Source organism: Salminus brasiliensis, chromosome 23, assembly GCF_030463535.1.
Source record: "Salminus brasiliensis chromosome 23, fSalBra1.hap2, whole genome shotgun sequence".
Lineage (NCBI taxonomy): Eukaryota > Metazoa > Chordata > Actinopteri > Characiformes > Bryconidae > Salminus > Salminus brasiliensis.
Window position 1 is genome coordinate 14,101,824 of NC_132900.1, and position 13,739 is coordinate 14,115,562.

The 13,739-nt window shown below is 44.7% G+C and overlaps 1 protein-coding gene across 1 annotated transcript in view; it reads right to left on the bottom strand.

Annotated features, from left to right (window-relative positions):
- ece2a (endothelin converting enzyme 2a) overlaps window positions 1-12,600 on the bottom strand; it is a 137,048-nt gene extending 124,448 nt beyond the window's left edge. Inside the window, exon 1 of the mRNA XM_072669009.1 lies at window positions 12,279-12,600. Within this exon, the coding sequence (XP_072525110.1) occupies window positions 12,279-12,438 (160 nt within the window). The 5' untranslated portion in view covers window positions 12,439-12,600. The remainder of the gene's footprint in view (window positions 1-12,278) is intronic.
- Between the last annotated feature and the right edge of the window lie 1,139 nt (window positions 12,601-13,739).

Below are 13,739 nucleotides of genomic sequence, written 5' to 3' on the forward strand. Positions count from 1 at the left end.
CTAAACGACTGTGCAATGTTTCATACATGCATTCATTCATACAGTTATTCATTCATTCCCCTTCAGAAATATCCAGTACTGCAGAAACCACCTTCTCACTCACCCTTACACCATCACTTTCTCTCTCACACTTTCCTATATTGCACTTACAACTCCCTGCATCTTGTTCTCTGTATACTGTAGTGCTGCAGGCTAAAGGAGGGAGTGTGTGTTTTACAAAACAGAACCCTGCCCCCCCCCCACCTTCTCCTAAAATGAGTGTGTTCAATCACTGATCGAGAGAGAGAGAGCGTGTGAGAGTGTGAGAGTGTGGAGCAGGCCGAGAGACAGGCAGAGAAAGCGAAAGAGACAGACCCAGAAAGAGACAGACAGAGAGAGAGAGAGAGAGACAGACAGACAGACAGACAGAAAGACAGAGAGAAAACAAAGACACAGAAGAAGAGAGAGAGAGAGAGACAGACAAAGGCAGAGAAATAGGGAGAGGCAGAAAAAAAGAGTGAGTGTGTGTGTGGGGCAGGCTGAGAGAAAGACAGAGAAAGAGACAGACTGAGAGAGAGAGACAGACAGAGAGAAAACAAGACCCAGAAAGAGAGACAGACAGACAGACAGACAGACAGAGAAAAAGACAGGAAAACAGAGAGAGACAAAAAGAAAAGAAGACTCAAAGAGAGACAGACAGACAGAAAAAGAGAGGGACAGACAGAGAGGCAGAGAAAGAGAGAGAGGGAGACAAGGAGAGACAGACAGAAAGACAGACAGACAGAAAGAGAGGAGGATACAAGAGAGACAGACAGACAGAAAAGGAGTGGGCTATGCAGAAGATGTGAGTGAGCAAGAGAGGAAGAGAAGGGGAGGGGAGGGTAAAGAGAGGGTTCAAGAGAAATTGGGGGGGTTGATGGTGTGAAGCAGAGACCAAAGCCAGCTGCAGCCTCTCCATACACAAGCACACACACACACTTCTCTTTCCATGCTGTCAGCACTGAGGGTAATGAATGTGAGGTTGTCCTCTGACTGTGCGGAAAAAAAAGGCTGAGGACACACACCACCACCCGCCGTTAACACCAATACACTTCTCACACACAGTGTCACATACACACGTTAATGGCTCACATACACACACTCTCAGAGCCTGATTAGTCTCTTGACTTGTAAGTACTAGAAACTGCTGAACAGTAAACTAAACAGTAACTGAACTATTAGAATGAACTGATGAATGAATGACTAATCTGCTTGTAACATTATAGACACACACAAACACAGGCAGGACACATATGCAGGACACACAGCCTGGACACATATTGGACACCCACATTGCATTGCAAAACTCTGGATCGATGATGATGGGGCTACAATCATTGACTGTATGGCTACAATGCTTGAAAAAGCCCAAGTTCTGCTTGGGCACACACACACTGAGCACTGTGGGTCAGGAGATCAATACAACACTGAAAGGAGCTTCTGTTGGTGACCAACATCAATAAGAACTGTCATTGATCACAAAGGTTCACAAAGGCATTGCACAGTAGGAGGTACTGGGCACATCTGAGTGGGGCTGGTCTAGTGTGGCTAGGAAAACACCATGATTAATCACAGGTTTCATCCAGGTTTGCTTGCTTTCCCTCTTCCTTGAATCCATGTCACTAAATTTACAACTACAGTGGGCTTGGTCCAACACCCCCGCCCCCACACACACACACACACACACACCCACACACACATGACTAGACACTGACTTAACCGCTCAATGAGCTTCCACACGTTTCAGTGCCTGGATTCCAGTTGCATCCAACATCATATTCAGACACAACATTAAAACCACTGATGTAAACTGAAATTATTTTCTCGTTACCATGACAACTGTCAAGGGGTGAGATCTACATATTAGACAGCAAGTGCAGGAAAAATGGCCAAGCGAGCCACTCGACTGGGTGAAAGCATGTCTAAAACAGCAAAACTCTTGTGGAGTTTAGTAATGCAGTGGTTAGTAGCTTTCCTCAGATTATAGCATTTTAGCAACAATAGATGCAATACCAGCTGCTTGTACATCACCCGAAGGAAACCCTATCTGTGACCCTGTCAGAAGTTTGCACATCTGAAGATGGCTACAGAGCACAGAGATGGACTGGACTGATGAAGTGGAAATAAAACTGTTTGGCCACAATTAGCAAAGGTATGGCACTGGGAATACTGCACAGGTGAAGGGAAGGGAAGGATAGAAATAGAAAAAATAGAAAAATAGAAAAATAGAAAAACACTTACCAAAATTGGAATAAATATATTAGAAATGTAATTGACAAAACCTAAAATATAAAAATGTGGCCAAGCGTTTTTCATTTACCACCTGAGCTCATAGCTTATAGCTATTCTCTCATGCTCTCCCGTTCTCTATCCTATCATGCTTGGGCTAGTGAATAGAAGAGTCATGCAATAAATCTTGGAAGGTGAGTCCTCTCAGTGTTTGAAAAGTGTCCAAGGACATCACTGGTACTGTGGTACATTTTCTATCTTCTGAAATGAAAGCTTCTGGTATGACACAGCACCTTTTAAAACCTGAAAAAATAGCCCATACTTTCAATGCCTTATTGATATGAGTGACCTTGAATTTGTATGTAATAATAAACAAAAAAACCCACACAAGATTAACTGATATTTTCCATCTGGATTAAGTAAATAATTACTACGATTCATATATCAAAGTAAACACATCCATCCCTAGAAAGTTTGGTTATCTGTCTCTGGTCTCGGTAATGATCAATGCCAGGTGAGCTGTTTCCATGGTATCTCCTGTGGCGACAAGGCAGCGCTGCTGATGTAAGGCACTCCGCTGGGCCGCGGACGGTTACATAACCTGCCGAAACTGGAGACGCTGCCGAGAGTCACGAACACACGACCTGAGGCTACAGTAGAGCAGAGCAAAACCCTGCAAATCACTCCCTACTGAATTACACACACTTCACTAGACTGAAGATGGGGAGGACGAGAGAGAAAATTCATTTTTAGGGGACATCACATGCCCCAGGCCACGCCAAGGTCAAAAGGTCATGTCTGGAACATTGCATTACCGCCGCTGAACTCACGTGTCCAGACGCAACAGGCTTTGCTGGACACCTCCAAGGTGGCAGGTCAGCCTTGAAGGGCACATGGAACACTCTGCTCCAGCACTCAGGAGAACATGTCTGAGAGGCAAAAACAGTACCAGTGGACCTACACACCCACAGAGGGGTTTTCACCTTATTGTTCACATTTCAGACAGCAGACACTTATCTCAAGAGTGACTTACAAAAGTGCTTCACTGTTTACTCAGAAAACACCCTTAGATTTAGTTTATAGTGTATAGACTAGGATCCAGCTTAGAGGCTACTAAATACAAAAGTCAGTATGGAGACCACAACACTCTGCACTACACTTCGCCTTCAGCCAGCGTTTGAAGACAGCGAGCGCATCTGCCGTTGGGACACCCAGGACAAGTTAGTTCCACCACTTCAGTGCCAGGACAGCCTGTCTTCCGTGGATCCTAAAGGATGGCGGGTCAAGCCAAGCCATACTTGAAGCTTGAAGGGCTCTTGGTACAGATCGGCATTTGACCCTTGCAATCAAGTATGGAGGGGCTGGTCCATTCTTAGCTTTGTAGGCCAGCGTCAGGGTTTTGAATCTGATGCCGGCAGCAGCTACAGGAAGCCAGTGAAGAGAACTCAGCAGCAGAGAAGTTACATAGATGAACTTAGGAGCTTCTATTCAGGATTAACAACAGGGGCCTGAGGGTGCACAGAGGAACACCAGCAGAAGGGAGTTGCAATAATCAAGCCTTAAAGTGACAAGAGGCTGAACAAGCACCAGGGTGGCCTCTCTAGAGAGGAAGGGTCGAATTAGAAATCTGCATGACCGAGTCAGACTTGCAACATGAGTTGAGAATGATAACTGATCATCCATGACTGCACCAAGGCCTCTTGATACCATGTACCCACTACATATCCTTTAAAGTGGTCGGCTTGCAGTACTGTTCACACTACACAGCGTATCTTGCAATCATATTTGTTAGGTCACTGTGATTTGGACACTACATGACTGATCGGCAACATCACAAACTGCAAGACCATTCACTAGGAGGAATCCCCAACGAGCCCGTCTGGTCTCCAAACCTCTTCTTCATGGTGTCCATATGACAGGGGATGCGCTACACATGAATTATTGGCTACAGCGCCCCCATGATTTTCAGTGGTATTTCTTCATTCTGTCCATATCCGTAAGCTTTCAGAGAATGTGCACAAACACACACAAAATCAACCAGAGTACAAACAGAAGGTTTCGTCCGTATCTGTATCCGTATCCGTATTTAACGTTCAGCATAAATGAGCCTTAAGGGCGTTTTCACACCTCTAATTTGTTTGCTCTGGTCCTACAAACCATGTGAGAACGTTCTCTCCTCTTATTGGTCAGACCAGTCTTGGGCTGAAGCAAGAAAATTCTTACTACATTTTAGACCGGACCAAGACCCCCTCTATTTAAGGATCACAGTGAGGTTGTTTTAGTCCGCATGGCATTCATACCTACCCAAATTAATCGTACCAAGAGAGAAACTGATGCAGAAACTTATTTAATTGGAATTAAAAAGGTGTGGAAGTGCTCTAAGAGGCGCAACACGTAGGACCATGCTTGCTAATGTTGTTTAGCTCCTCTACGGAGTTTCCCCTCACCCCATGCCCTGAGCTCTGTGCCTCTTACCTCTCTCCCTCATTCCCTTCAGCTCTGTGCCTCTTACCTCTCTCCCTCATTCCCTTCAGCTCTGTGCCTCTTACCTCTCCCCCTTTTACCTTCAGCTCTGTGCCTCTTACCTCTCCCCCTTTTACCTTCAGCTCTGTGCCTCTTACCTCTCTCCCTTTTACCTTCAGCTCTGTGCCTCTTACCTCTCCCCCTTTTACCTTCAGCTCTGTGCCTCTTACCTCTCCCCCTTTTACCTTCAGCTCTGTGCCTCTTACCTCTCCCCCTTTTACCTTCAGCTCTGTGCCTCTTACCTCTCTCCCTTTTACCTTCAGCTCTGTGCCTCTTACCTCTCCCCCTTTTACCTTCAGCTCTGTGCCTCTTACCTCTCTCCCTCATTCCCTTCAGCTCTGTGCCTCTTACCTCTCTCCCTCATTCCCTTCAGCTCTGTGCCTCTTGCCTCTCTCCCTCATTCCCTTCAGCTTTGTGCCTCTTACCTCTCTCCCTCATTCCCTTCAGCTCTGTGCCTCTTACCCCTCTCCCTTTTACCTTCAGCTTCCTGTCTGAGATGGCGCGGTTTCCACACCAGAGAGTGATGTTGGTTGATGTTGGTGTGGAAACCTCTGGGGTATGATGGTGGTAAATGCTGAGCTGAGGTCAATAAACAGCATTCTGTTCGCAGGTGTCCTTAAGGTCCAGGTGTAATAAAGCAAGGTGGAGGGTGAGAATCTGGCATCTTCAGGGCGGTTCTGCTTGTAGGCATTTTGGGGTTAGGGGCCCAAAGAAGTTGGGGGTTGAGACAACATCAATTATGCTGTCCTAAATTCCAGGCAATGGATGACTGTGGCACCATTGGGAGAGCAACCTCGCTTGAAACTAACATTGTTAACAGTGTTTGAAAACACCAGCCGGCCTTTAAGTGGGACATTATGTGAACAGTTTGAAGTTACTTTGAATTAAAGCAACACAATACAAAAAAATATTACTCCTGGGTTCCCCCTACAGTCAGGAAGTAATTTACACTTTGAGCCACCACTCCAGGACACGTTATTCTGGATGGGCTGAGAGATACAGAACGTATCCTCTCTCTCTTTACCTTCAGCTCTGTGTCTCTTACCTCTCTCCCTCATTCTCTCCACCTTCAGCTCGGTGCCTCTTGCCTCTCTCCCTCATTCCCTTCAGCTCTTTCTTTCCCTTTAGCTTTGCCCTTCTTACTTCTCTCCCTTCAGCTCTGTATCTCTTACCTCTCTCCCTTCAGCTCTGTCCCTTACCCCTCTCCCACTTTCCCTTTATCTCTGGCCCTTTACCTCTCTCCCTGTAGCTCTTTCTTCTTAACTCTTTTCTCCTTGTCCGCTTCCCATTTTCCCCTTTCCTCTCCTTCTTTTCCTTCATCTCTCTCTACCTCCTCTGCTTCCCTTCATCTTTCCTTCCCTTAACCTTCTCTACCCATCACTCTCTCTCTCTCTCCCTCCCTCACCTTTCATTTCCCCTTCATTTCTTTCTGCTCTTACCTCTTCCTCTTGCCTTTATCTCCTTCTCTCTGCATCAGTTGATTCTCTGATGGCTGTGTGTAATATTAATGTGCCTGTCTGAGGCTGATTTTCCAATTTTCATCTCTCTACATTCTCACTGGGAGACACTAATGAGACAGTGGCAGGCGTGCCCTCGCTCTCCCTCTTTCTCATCTGCTCGAGTGCCAGTTGTTCTGATGCGTATTCACTCATTTCTCATGCAATTCATGATTCATATTCCTCCCTCGCTCTCCACGGTGTGTGTGTGTGTGTGTGTGTGTGTGTGTTAGGGAGGGCTTCCCGTCTCCCACTGCAGCTGAACATGGACAGAAAGGACACTGTAGCTGTAGTACGTGTGTGGGTGTCTGTGTGTGTGTAGGGGAGAAGATGAGAGTGGGCTTGAAAACTGTACAGCTCGAAAGAGACAATTAAATGTGACGTGTGGGTCTCGCTAAATGGCCGTGAAGAGCTTTGAAGATACAAAGCTTCTAAAGTCTACTAAAAGCTACTTATCTGAATAGTGTTTATTTGAAAAGACTTAGCAGAAAATCGCGTTGAACCATTTCCAAGCCTTGGTTAAACCTTGCTGTTTAAAAGTCAGAACCAATGACTGTAGAAAACATGGACTCTGTGGTTTCTCTTTACCTTCTGTTCTATAGAAATAATGCCAAAACTGTCTGCCATGTTGTCAAATTTGCAACCAGGGTGTGTGCAGTAGAGAACAGAGGCAGAACCAGACTTGCCTACTGATTTGGTAGAACCACCCTTCACCCAGACCAAGCGTGTCTCAGACCGTCTTCACTGAGCTTACAGTTCAGATGCAAAGCAGACTTTCCCCTGGACTTCCAGTCTGTCCGGTAATTGTAAAGTTTCAACAGTAAAAGAGCAGCTCACGTAAGGTCCACTACAATTCAACTACTCCATGTAATAAACAGAAAGGGTGCGATGTAGGTCCTGCAGACGACCAGTCTCTTTCAGTCAAGACTGTTAATCATCCCATTCTTAAGCCTAGCCTGCCTTTTTTCCAATCCAGCAGAGTGGCACTTTTTAAAAAAAAAATTACCAATATATAGGGGAAACAAACTGTTGGAATTAGACACTGGAGACGGAGACAGTTTAGAGGTGAAAAATTAGATGGAAAGTAAGCTGTTTTCTCACTGAAACATATGTGGATGGGCAGAGCTACTCATCATGCTGCAACCAGTCACCATGCTTTTCTACAGTCATTTAGAAAAGCATGGACACTTCATATTTCAATCTCATAACATTTAATTTACTGTGGATCAGACTGGGTCTTACGTTGCAAATGACTTCATCTTATAATTAAGCTTAATTAGGCACTTTATCTGCTAGCTTGCAAGTTAGCAAGCTAAAGGCTACACAGCTAACAACAACTTAAGATAAAGTCAATACAACTACAGTTCTCATGCAAAGCTTATAGCCAGACAGATCAGAAGATCACAAAATATATGTACGTTTAGATTAGACCTCTCAAAAAATGATTACAAGGTTGGCAGAACTCGCAGATTAGCTCACTGAGGCTGACCTGCCTGAGTAGTGGGCTTGTGGTGTTGCCATTCCACTGATGAATGTGGTAACTGGAACCAACTAGGACCATTCGAGGCGTGGGCTCCACAACATCTTCCCAAACATCACACACGTTTTCCTGGTATGCAGTGATCAGTACCTACTAGAAGTGGTCTAAGGACACACAACCAGTGAACCAGTGGGCAATCAAGGCTCACTGAAGTGATCAATGGGGATCCCACGTTACAACTTACAGGCGTTCCCAGTATGCAGTGATCAGTACCCACCAAAAGTGGTCCAAGCACAGACAACCAGTGACCCAGTGGGCGCTCAAGGCTCATTGACGTGATCAACGGAGATCCTACCTCCACGACTCCAGGATCTGTTTGTGTCTTGGTGTCAGATACCACAGGACACCATCAGAGATTTTGTGGAGGGTCACAGCTGTTTTGGTGGCACTGGGGGACCTACACTGCATTAGGCAGGTGGTGTTAATGATATGGCTGTTCAGTGTATATGAACAAAATTTCTATGAGAAACACTTGTTAATGTTAATGTAAATATAATGTCACAAGTTTGGCCTGACTGCTTGTCTAGTGAGTAGAACAGAATAGAAAAGAATATGGCTTTAATAGACATGTATGGTAGTATATGGTATAGTAAGCCATCAGTATTTACTTCAAATAACGATCACTGAGCCAAGACATACACATAGAAAATGTGGCCTACCTAACACTAGCAAAGCTTTGCAACCACATGAGGACAAAGACGACAAGAAACAACCCCACAAAAGACACGGGTGACGCTGCCAAATGTGTCTACAACTTGGCGCTGACTCTAACTGCAAGCTCCTCACTGTGCAGAGGGACAGCATCATGTGTTTTGTAGAGGAGCTGAATGACGCAATTCATAAAAAATAATGTAGCATGCCAGATGAGACTCTGTAGTGCAGTCTGACTAACAGATAGAGAGAGAGAGAGAGAGAGAGAGAGTGAGAGTGAGAAAGCGAGAATTGGGAAAGAACTGAAAGGGCTCCTAAAGGACTGTTGAGGTCATTGGCTTGAAGATCAGGATATGGAATGAAATGTCAATGGCAGCGTCCGGAAACTTTTGCTACTGCTCCGCTCCTGTCCTCCTACTTCTATCCTCCGGAAGAACACAGAGGAGATGACGGGAGGTGAGAAGAAAAGGGTAACTGAAAGAACAAGCCTATATCAGGGACAAAGGGACAGCGGACATCATTTAAAGTCATCAAATTTACAGTTTTTGTCTACAGATCTTGTTGCATCTTCTCTGGGTGTACAAGCATTGAGATCACTCTAAAAAAATGATAAAAAAAAAAATGCTAAGAATGTTAAGAAATCAGTGGTTTGAAATATTTAGATCTCCTACAGTATTTGGAGAAGCTAGCAAGATGGCGTCACAAATGCAGTTTTCGGGTCATGGAGGTGAGAGGACGATTTCTGGATGCCAGTCACTGATATGCCCTTGATTCTAATACAAAACAAGGGCAGTGGCTTCAAAGCTTATTTAATAGGTACACCGAAATGGCGTATGCCTGTTCAAGTCAATGGGATGAGGCGTGTCATAGTTAGCCCTCCCCAAACCACTAATCCCCACCTTCATCTTTCAGAGCAACCACAGCAGCCTATGCAGGCAGTCCTGACAGCCAACTGAACAGACCCCACACTAAACATAATCCCATTCTTCATGGGCCCAAAATGGTCACTACACCCTAGCAAACCCAAAAATGGTCTCACGTTTACAGGAATCACTGAAGGGGTGAAATAATCACATAGGTGGAGGGGAACGTCCAGTATTTCCTGCTGGTGTGAGTGGGGCCTGCGATTCAGTTGTCTGCGTAAAAGCGAGAACAAGCCCCCCACCCCCTCCCACTCACCAAAACCATGTGACATTGTCCCCGGAAGGATCCTTACACGGTGCCTCTCATCTCATGGACCTTCTCTGGTGGCACTGAATACGCCAAGTTTTTTTTTTTGCAGCTGCAGTGTTGATGCGGCTGGAGCAACACTGTCCCCCAGAGTTGAATTACAGCATTGCAGTTTGGATAGTGTTTGGGTGATATGAGCTGGACTGTGCATACAGTATTCTGAACTTCATCTACTAAACTACAGATTATGGATAAACATTTCCACGCTGAACAGTTAGAGCAAAGTATTATATCACATATTTCTTATTAATGACACAATAATCATTCATAATAAAATTTTAATTGAGATACCGTATTATTTGCATTATTTTTAAAAGGTGCCATCAAGCTTAAACCTGACAAAGTGCCCTGTTCTCTAAAGGTGGACTCTTTTACACCTCATGTGCAAGGTCAAAGCCGAACAAGGGTGAGGTGCAATTAAGCTGGGTGGGCCAAAGCTGAATGAATGAAGCTGTATGTAGAGCGGAGTACATACTACCTTTAGTGGAGCAGTCAGACTCCTGGCAGACTTACAGCTGGCATCACACTCAACACAAGTGCGTCCACTTCCTCGGACACAATCTCTGCAGATGGCATCAGGCCTGGCTCAAAACAGAGGGCATTCTCAAAATGCGGCCCTCAAAAAGTAGCCAACTAATCAGAGAAATTCATTCCCTATCTAGTGGAGAAAGACAAGCTGCTCCTGAGACATGGTGTTCAAGCAAACACATGGTTTGGGGACCAGCCCAGAAGTGATTTCAGCATTTTAAAATGCTGAAAGAAGAGGCATCATCGGCACCAGTGCTAGTTATGCACAACCCCAACTGAGACATAAAAATGTCTGCCAAAGCATCGTCCTTCAGACTGGGAGCAGGCCTTTTGCAGAAATGAGCAGAAGAGTGGAACCCTGCAGCATGAGCACCAAGCTCTCTCGCTACCACAGAGAAGCGCTAGGCTTGATGTGGGCATGTAAACAGTTTCGCAACTTGGCAGTCATTTTCTGATGGAAACGGGCCACACAACCTTTCCTCAGCCTTCTAGGACCTCAAGCTTTGAACACTCGTTCTCCAAGAATTCAACTGGCTCAGAATGAGGCTGATGAGGTATTCATACTCAATGTACTCAAAAAGAGCAATAGCCTGAAAAGAATGAGCATCTGTTGGAAGAAAGTGTAATAGTGTGAACACAGAGCTGATAGAAAGTGCAAAGATACACATGGACACATTTATGGAGAACTTTCCAGCTGTTGTAGTTCCAGCTGAAGTCAGAACTATCTGCTGACCATAGATTACATTAAACAGGTTCAATTGTCTCTCGCAAAGTGACTCGTGTCCACTTAAAACCTAGATCTTGATTACAGTTTTTTTGTACTTAATTTTCTGGACACGACTATAAGGGGCAGTGGGCAGTGGTGGCTCAGCGGGTAGAGCGTCGGGATATCGATATTCGATTCCCGGGCTCGGCAAGCTGCCACTGTTGGGCCCTTGAGCAAGGCCCTTTACCCTCTCTGCTCCCCGGGCGCTGGAGTTGGCTGCCCACCGCTCTGGGTGTGTGTGTGTGTGTGTGTACTCACTGCCCCTAACACATGTGTGTGTGTGTGTGTTCACTACCAGATGGGTTAAATGCGGAGGACACATTTCGCTGTACAGTGTACAGTGACAAATACGTGCACCTTTACCTTTACCTTTTATAAACCTTGCCACAGCTTATGGACTTACTCCAGACAAGCATCTCAAAAGCCTGAAAAAAGGCTGAAGAAAGGCTGAATTCTCGGCGCATTCGGTGAAAAACCTCAGGCATTTAATCCATGCCTGGGATTGTTGGCTTAAAGGTCCACTCCCTTGTATAATAGGCGTAGTCTGGGAGAGAACACTGGGTAACTGCCTAATATCTGATGGATGTTCCTCATGGAACTGTGCAGCATCATGAGCATCACTTGACCCTTTTCCACTCACTGATGATGGCAGCTGTATCAGGCATTAGCTACATCTGATGCCTACTGCTCAGTCTCCACCTGCATCTCTGATTCTACTCCAAAAGATGACAAAACACCACTGCAGCAGGTAGAAAACAGAACTACACCTGGATGAGCTGTGATGAAATGAGAAAAATGAGAAAAGTAATAGAGAATAAAAGTAATGACTAAAGAATATTTTTAAATGTTAAATGGTAAATTGTATTAATACAGTGGTCCAACCACAGTAATAGTAGTAGTACTCAGGAGGTTCTCTGATATTCATTTCAAATGCTTACTTGAGTCAAATGTGAGGTCATACATCCCCAAATTCAGCATTAAGCCTTATCAAATATAACAAACTACTGCATCTAGTATATTTCATGAGGATTTCGCCCTTTATTAAACGCTACTCCAGCCTATTGGAGCCTGTAATGTTGACAGTTCATTGAAACGCAGTGCTGTACTGCCCCCTGCTGTTCTCATCCCCTGATTGCAGTCATTAAAGCGATACTTTGCTCAAATCTGAACTGCAGAACAACAAGAAAATGCAGAATAACACTGGCTCACTCTTTAAGACCCTTTTTATATTGGATTAAAGAAGGAACCGGTCAGTTGAAGTCAATGTTCAGGTTTATAGAGCAGCTTGAGTACATACCCAGCATCAGAATGGGTTCATGTTTTCCCACATGTTGGAGAAGAAGGTGTTGAAATTTGGAGAAATCGCCGAACCACTCGAAACTCTCCTCCGTCTCGTACCTTTTGTTCCAGTACTCCACGTTTTTGTATTTCGCGTTAGAGTCCGGTAAATACTCCATATTTTCTCAGGAGTCGCTAGCTAGCCTGTTAGCTCTAGCGGAACACACTCTGGGAGCCTGGAAAGGGGGGCGGTATGAGTCCTCATACAGGGATCAGGTTTTGGGGAGTTTATAGTTTACAGTAAACACGACACAACGCGAAGAGCAGTCTGACAGTATGATCCTCACACTGATCACACCACTGAAACTCACATGTATGCGCTTCAGCCTGCCGGCATGCAAACTTTCAACTTAAAAGTCATTGAGGACCGGCAGAAACTGATTACAATTAATTGAGTGAAAATGTAGTGAAACGGTCTGCTGGAAACGTTTAAATATTTTTAAAATATTTTTAAAATATTTTAATAGATTCGTTGAATTAGCACTTAAAACCTGAATTAAAACCAGACTTGTACCCTGGATGGACAGGCTTTTCTTCCAATGATTCCAGTTAGCTAGGCTCTGGACTCTCTGGACCGCGACCATGACCAGGAAGAAGTGGATGAAGAAAGATGGATGAACATTTGGGCATTTTGGGGAAAAATAAAGGAGCATGGATGGTCATTTAAAGTGTATCAATCCAATGACGAAGCTCCTCTAAACTAGCTACAACAAAATATCAACTAAACTGAGGCTTGAACTGAGGACTCTTATTTTGAAAGGTTTGTTTTACTGACAAGCTGAAGTGTATACACGTGAGTTCCAGTGGTGGGATCAGTGTGAGGATGCCATGCCGCTCTGTGTGTCACGTTTACTGTGAATGGCAAATTCATAAAAACGCAGTCTCTGCATGAATATTTTGCCTGGCAGTGCTGTGAAACAGACAAGACTCCCCTTCGAGAAGGACAGTAACAGAAACCCATAGTCGAGTAAGAGAAAATAGCTTTGTACATGCAGTGATGACTGAATGAGACCGATCAAGTGCTCTTCATAGCGAGAACGACATCGCCAAATGGTTTTGATGAAGTCGTTACGGAGTTCATTGACAGTGCTTGGAGGACCATTCACACTTCCAGTGGTTCAGGATTATGTGATGGGTCTCCTCAAGTGTAATTCAAATGAGGACACTTGAGACTTCGCACAGAGATGACTTTAAGTGATGTGAAACTTTTCACCAGTAAATTCGTGACAGACATCATAAAACTGTTTTAAACACCGCTGTGACCCCATTTGCCAAAAATAATTAGCTAACTAACTTTAATCATGGACTTTAATCTGTTTCCAAGTCCTGTTAACCAGCAGAAAAACAGCATGCTGGTTTTGGGGATGACTGGCGGTGAACAGCGCCTCATGTGCTCACAGAGTGTAATGAAAACTACTGT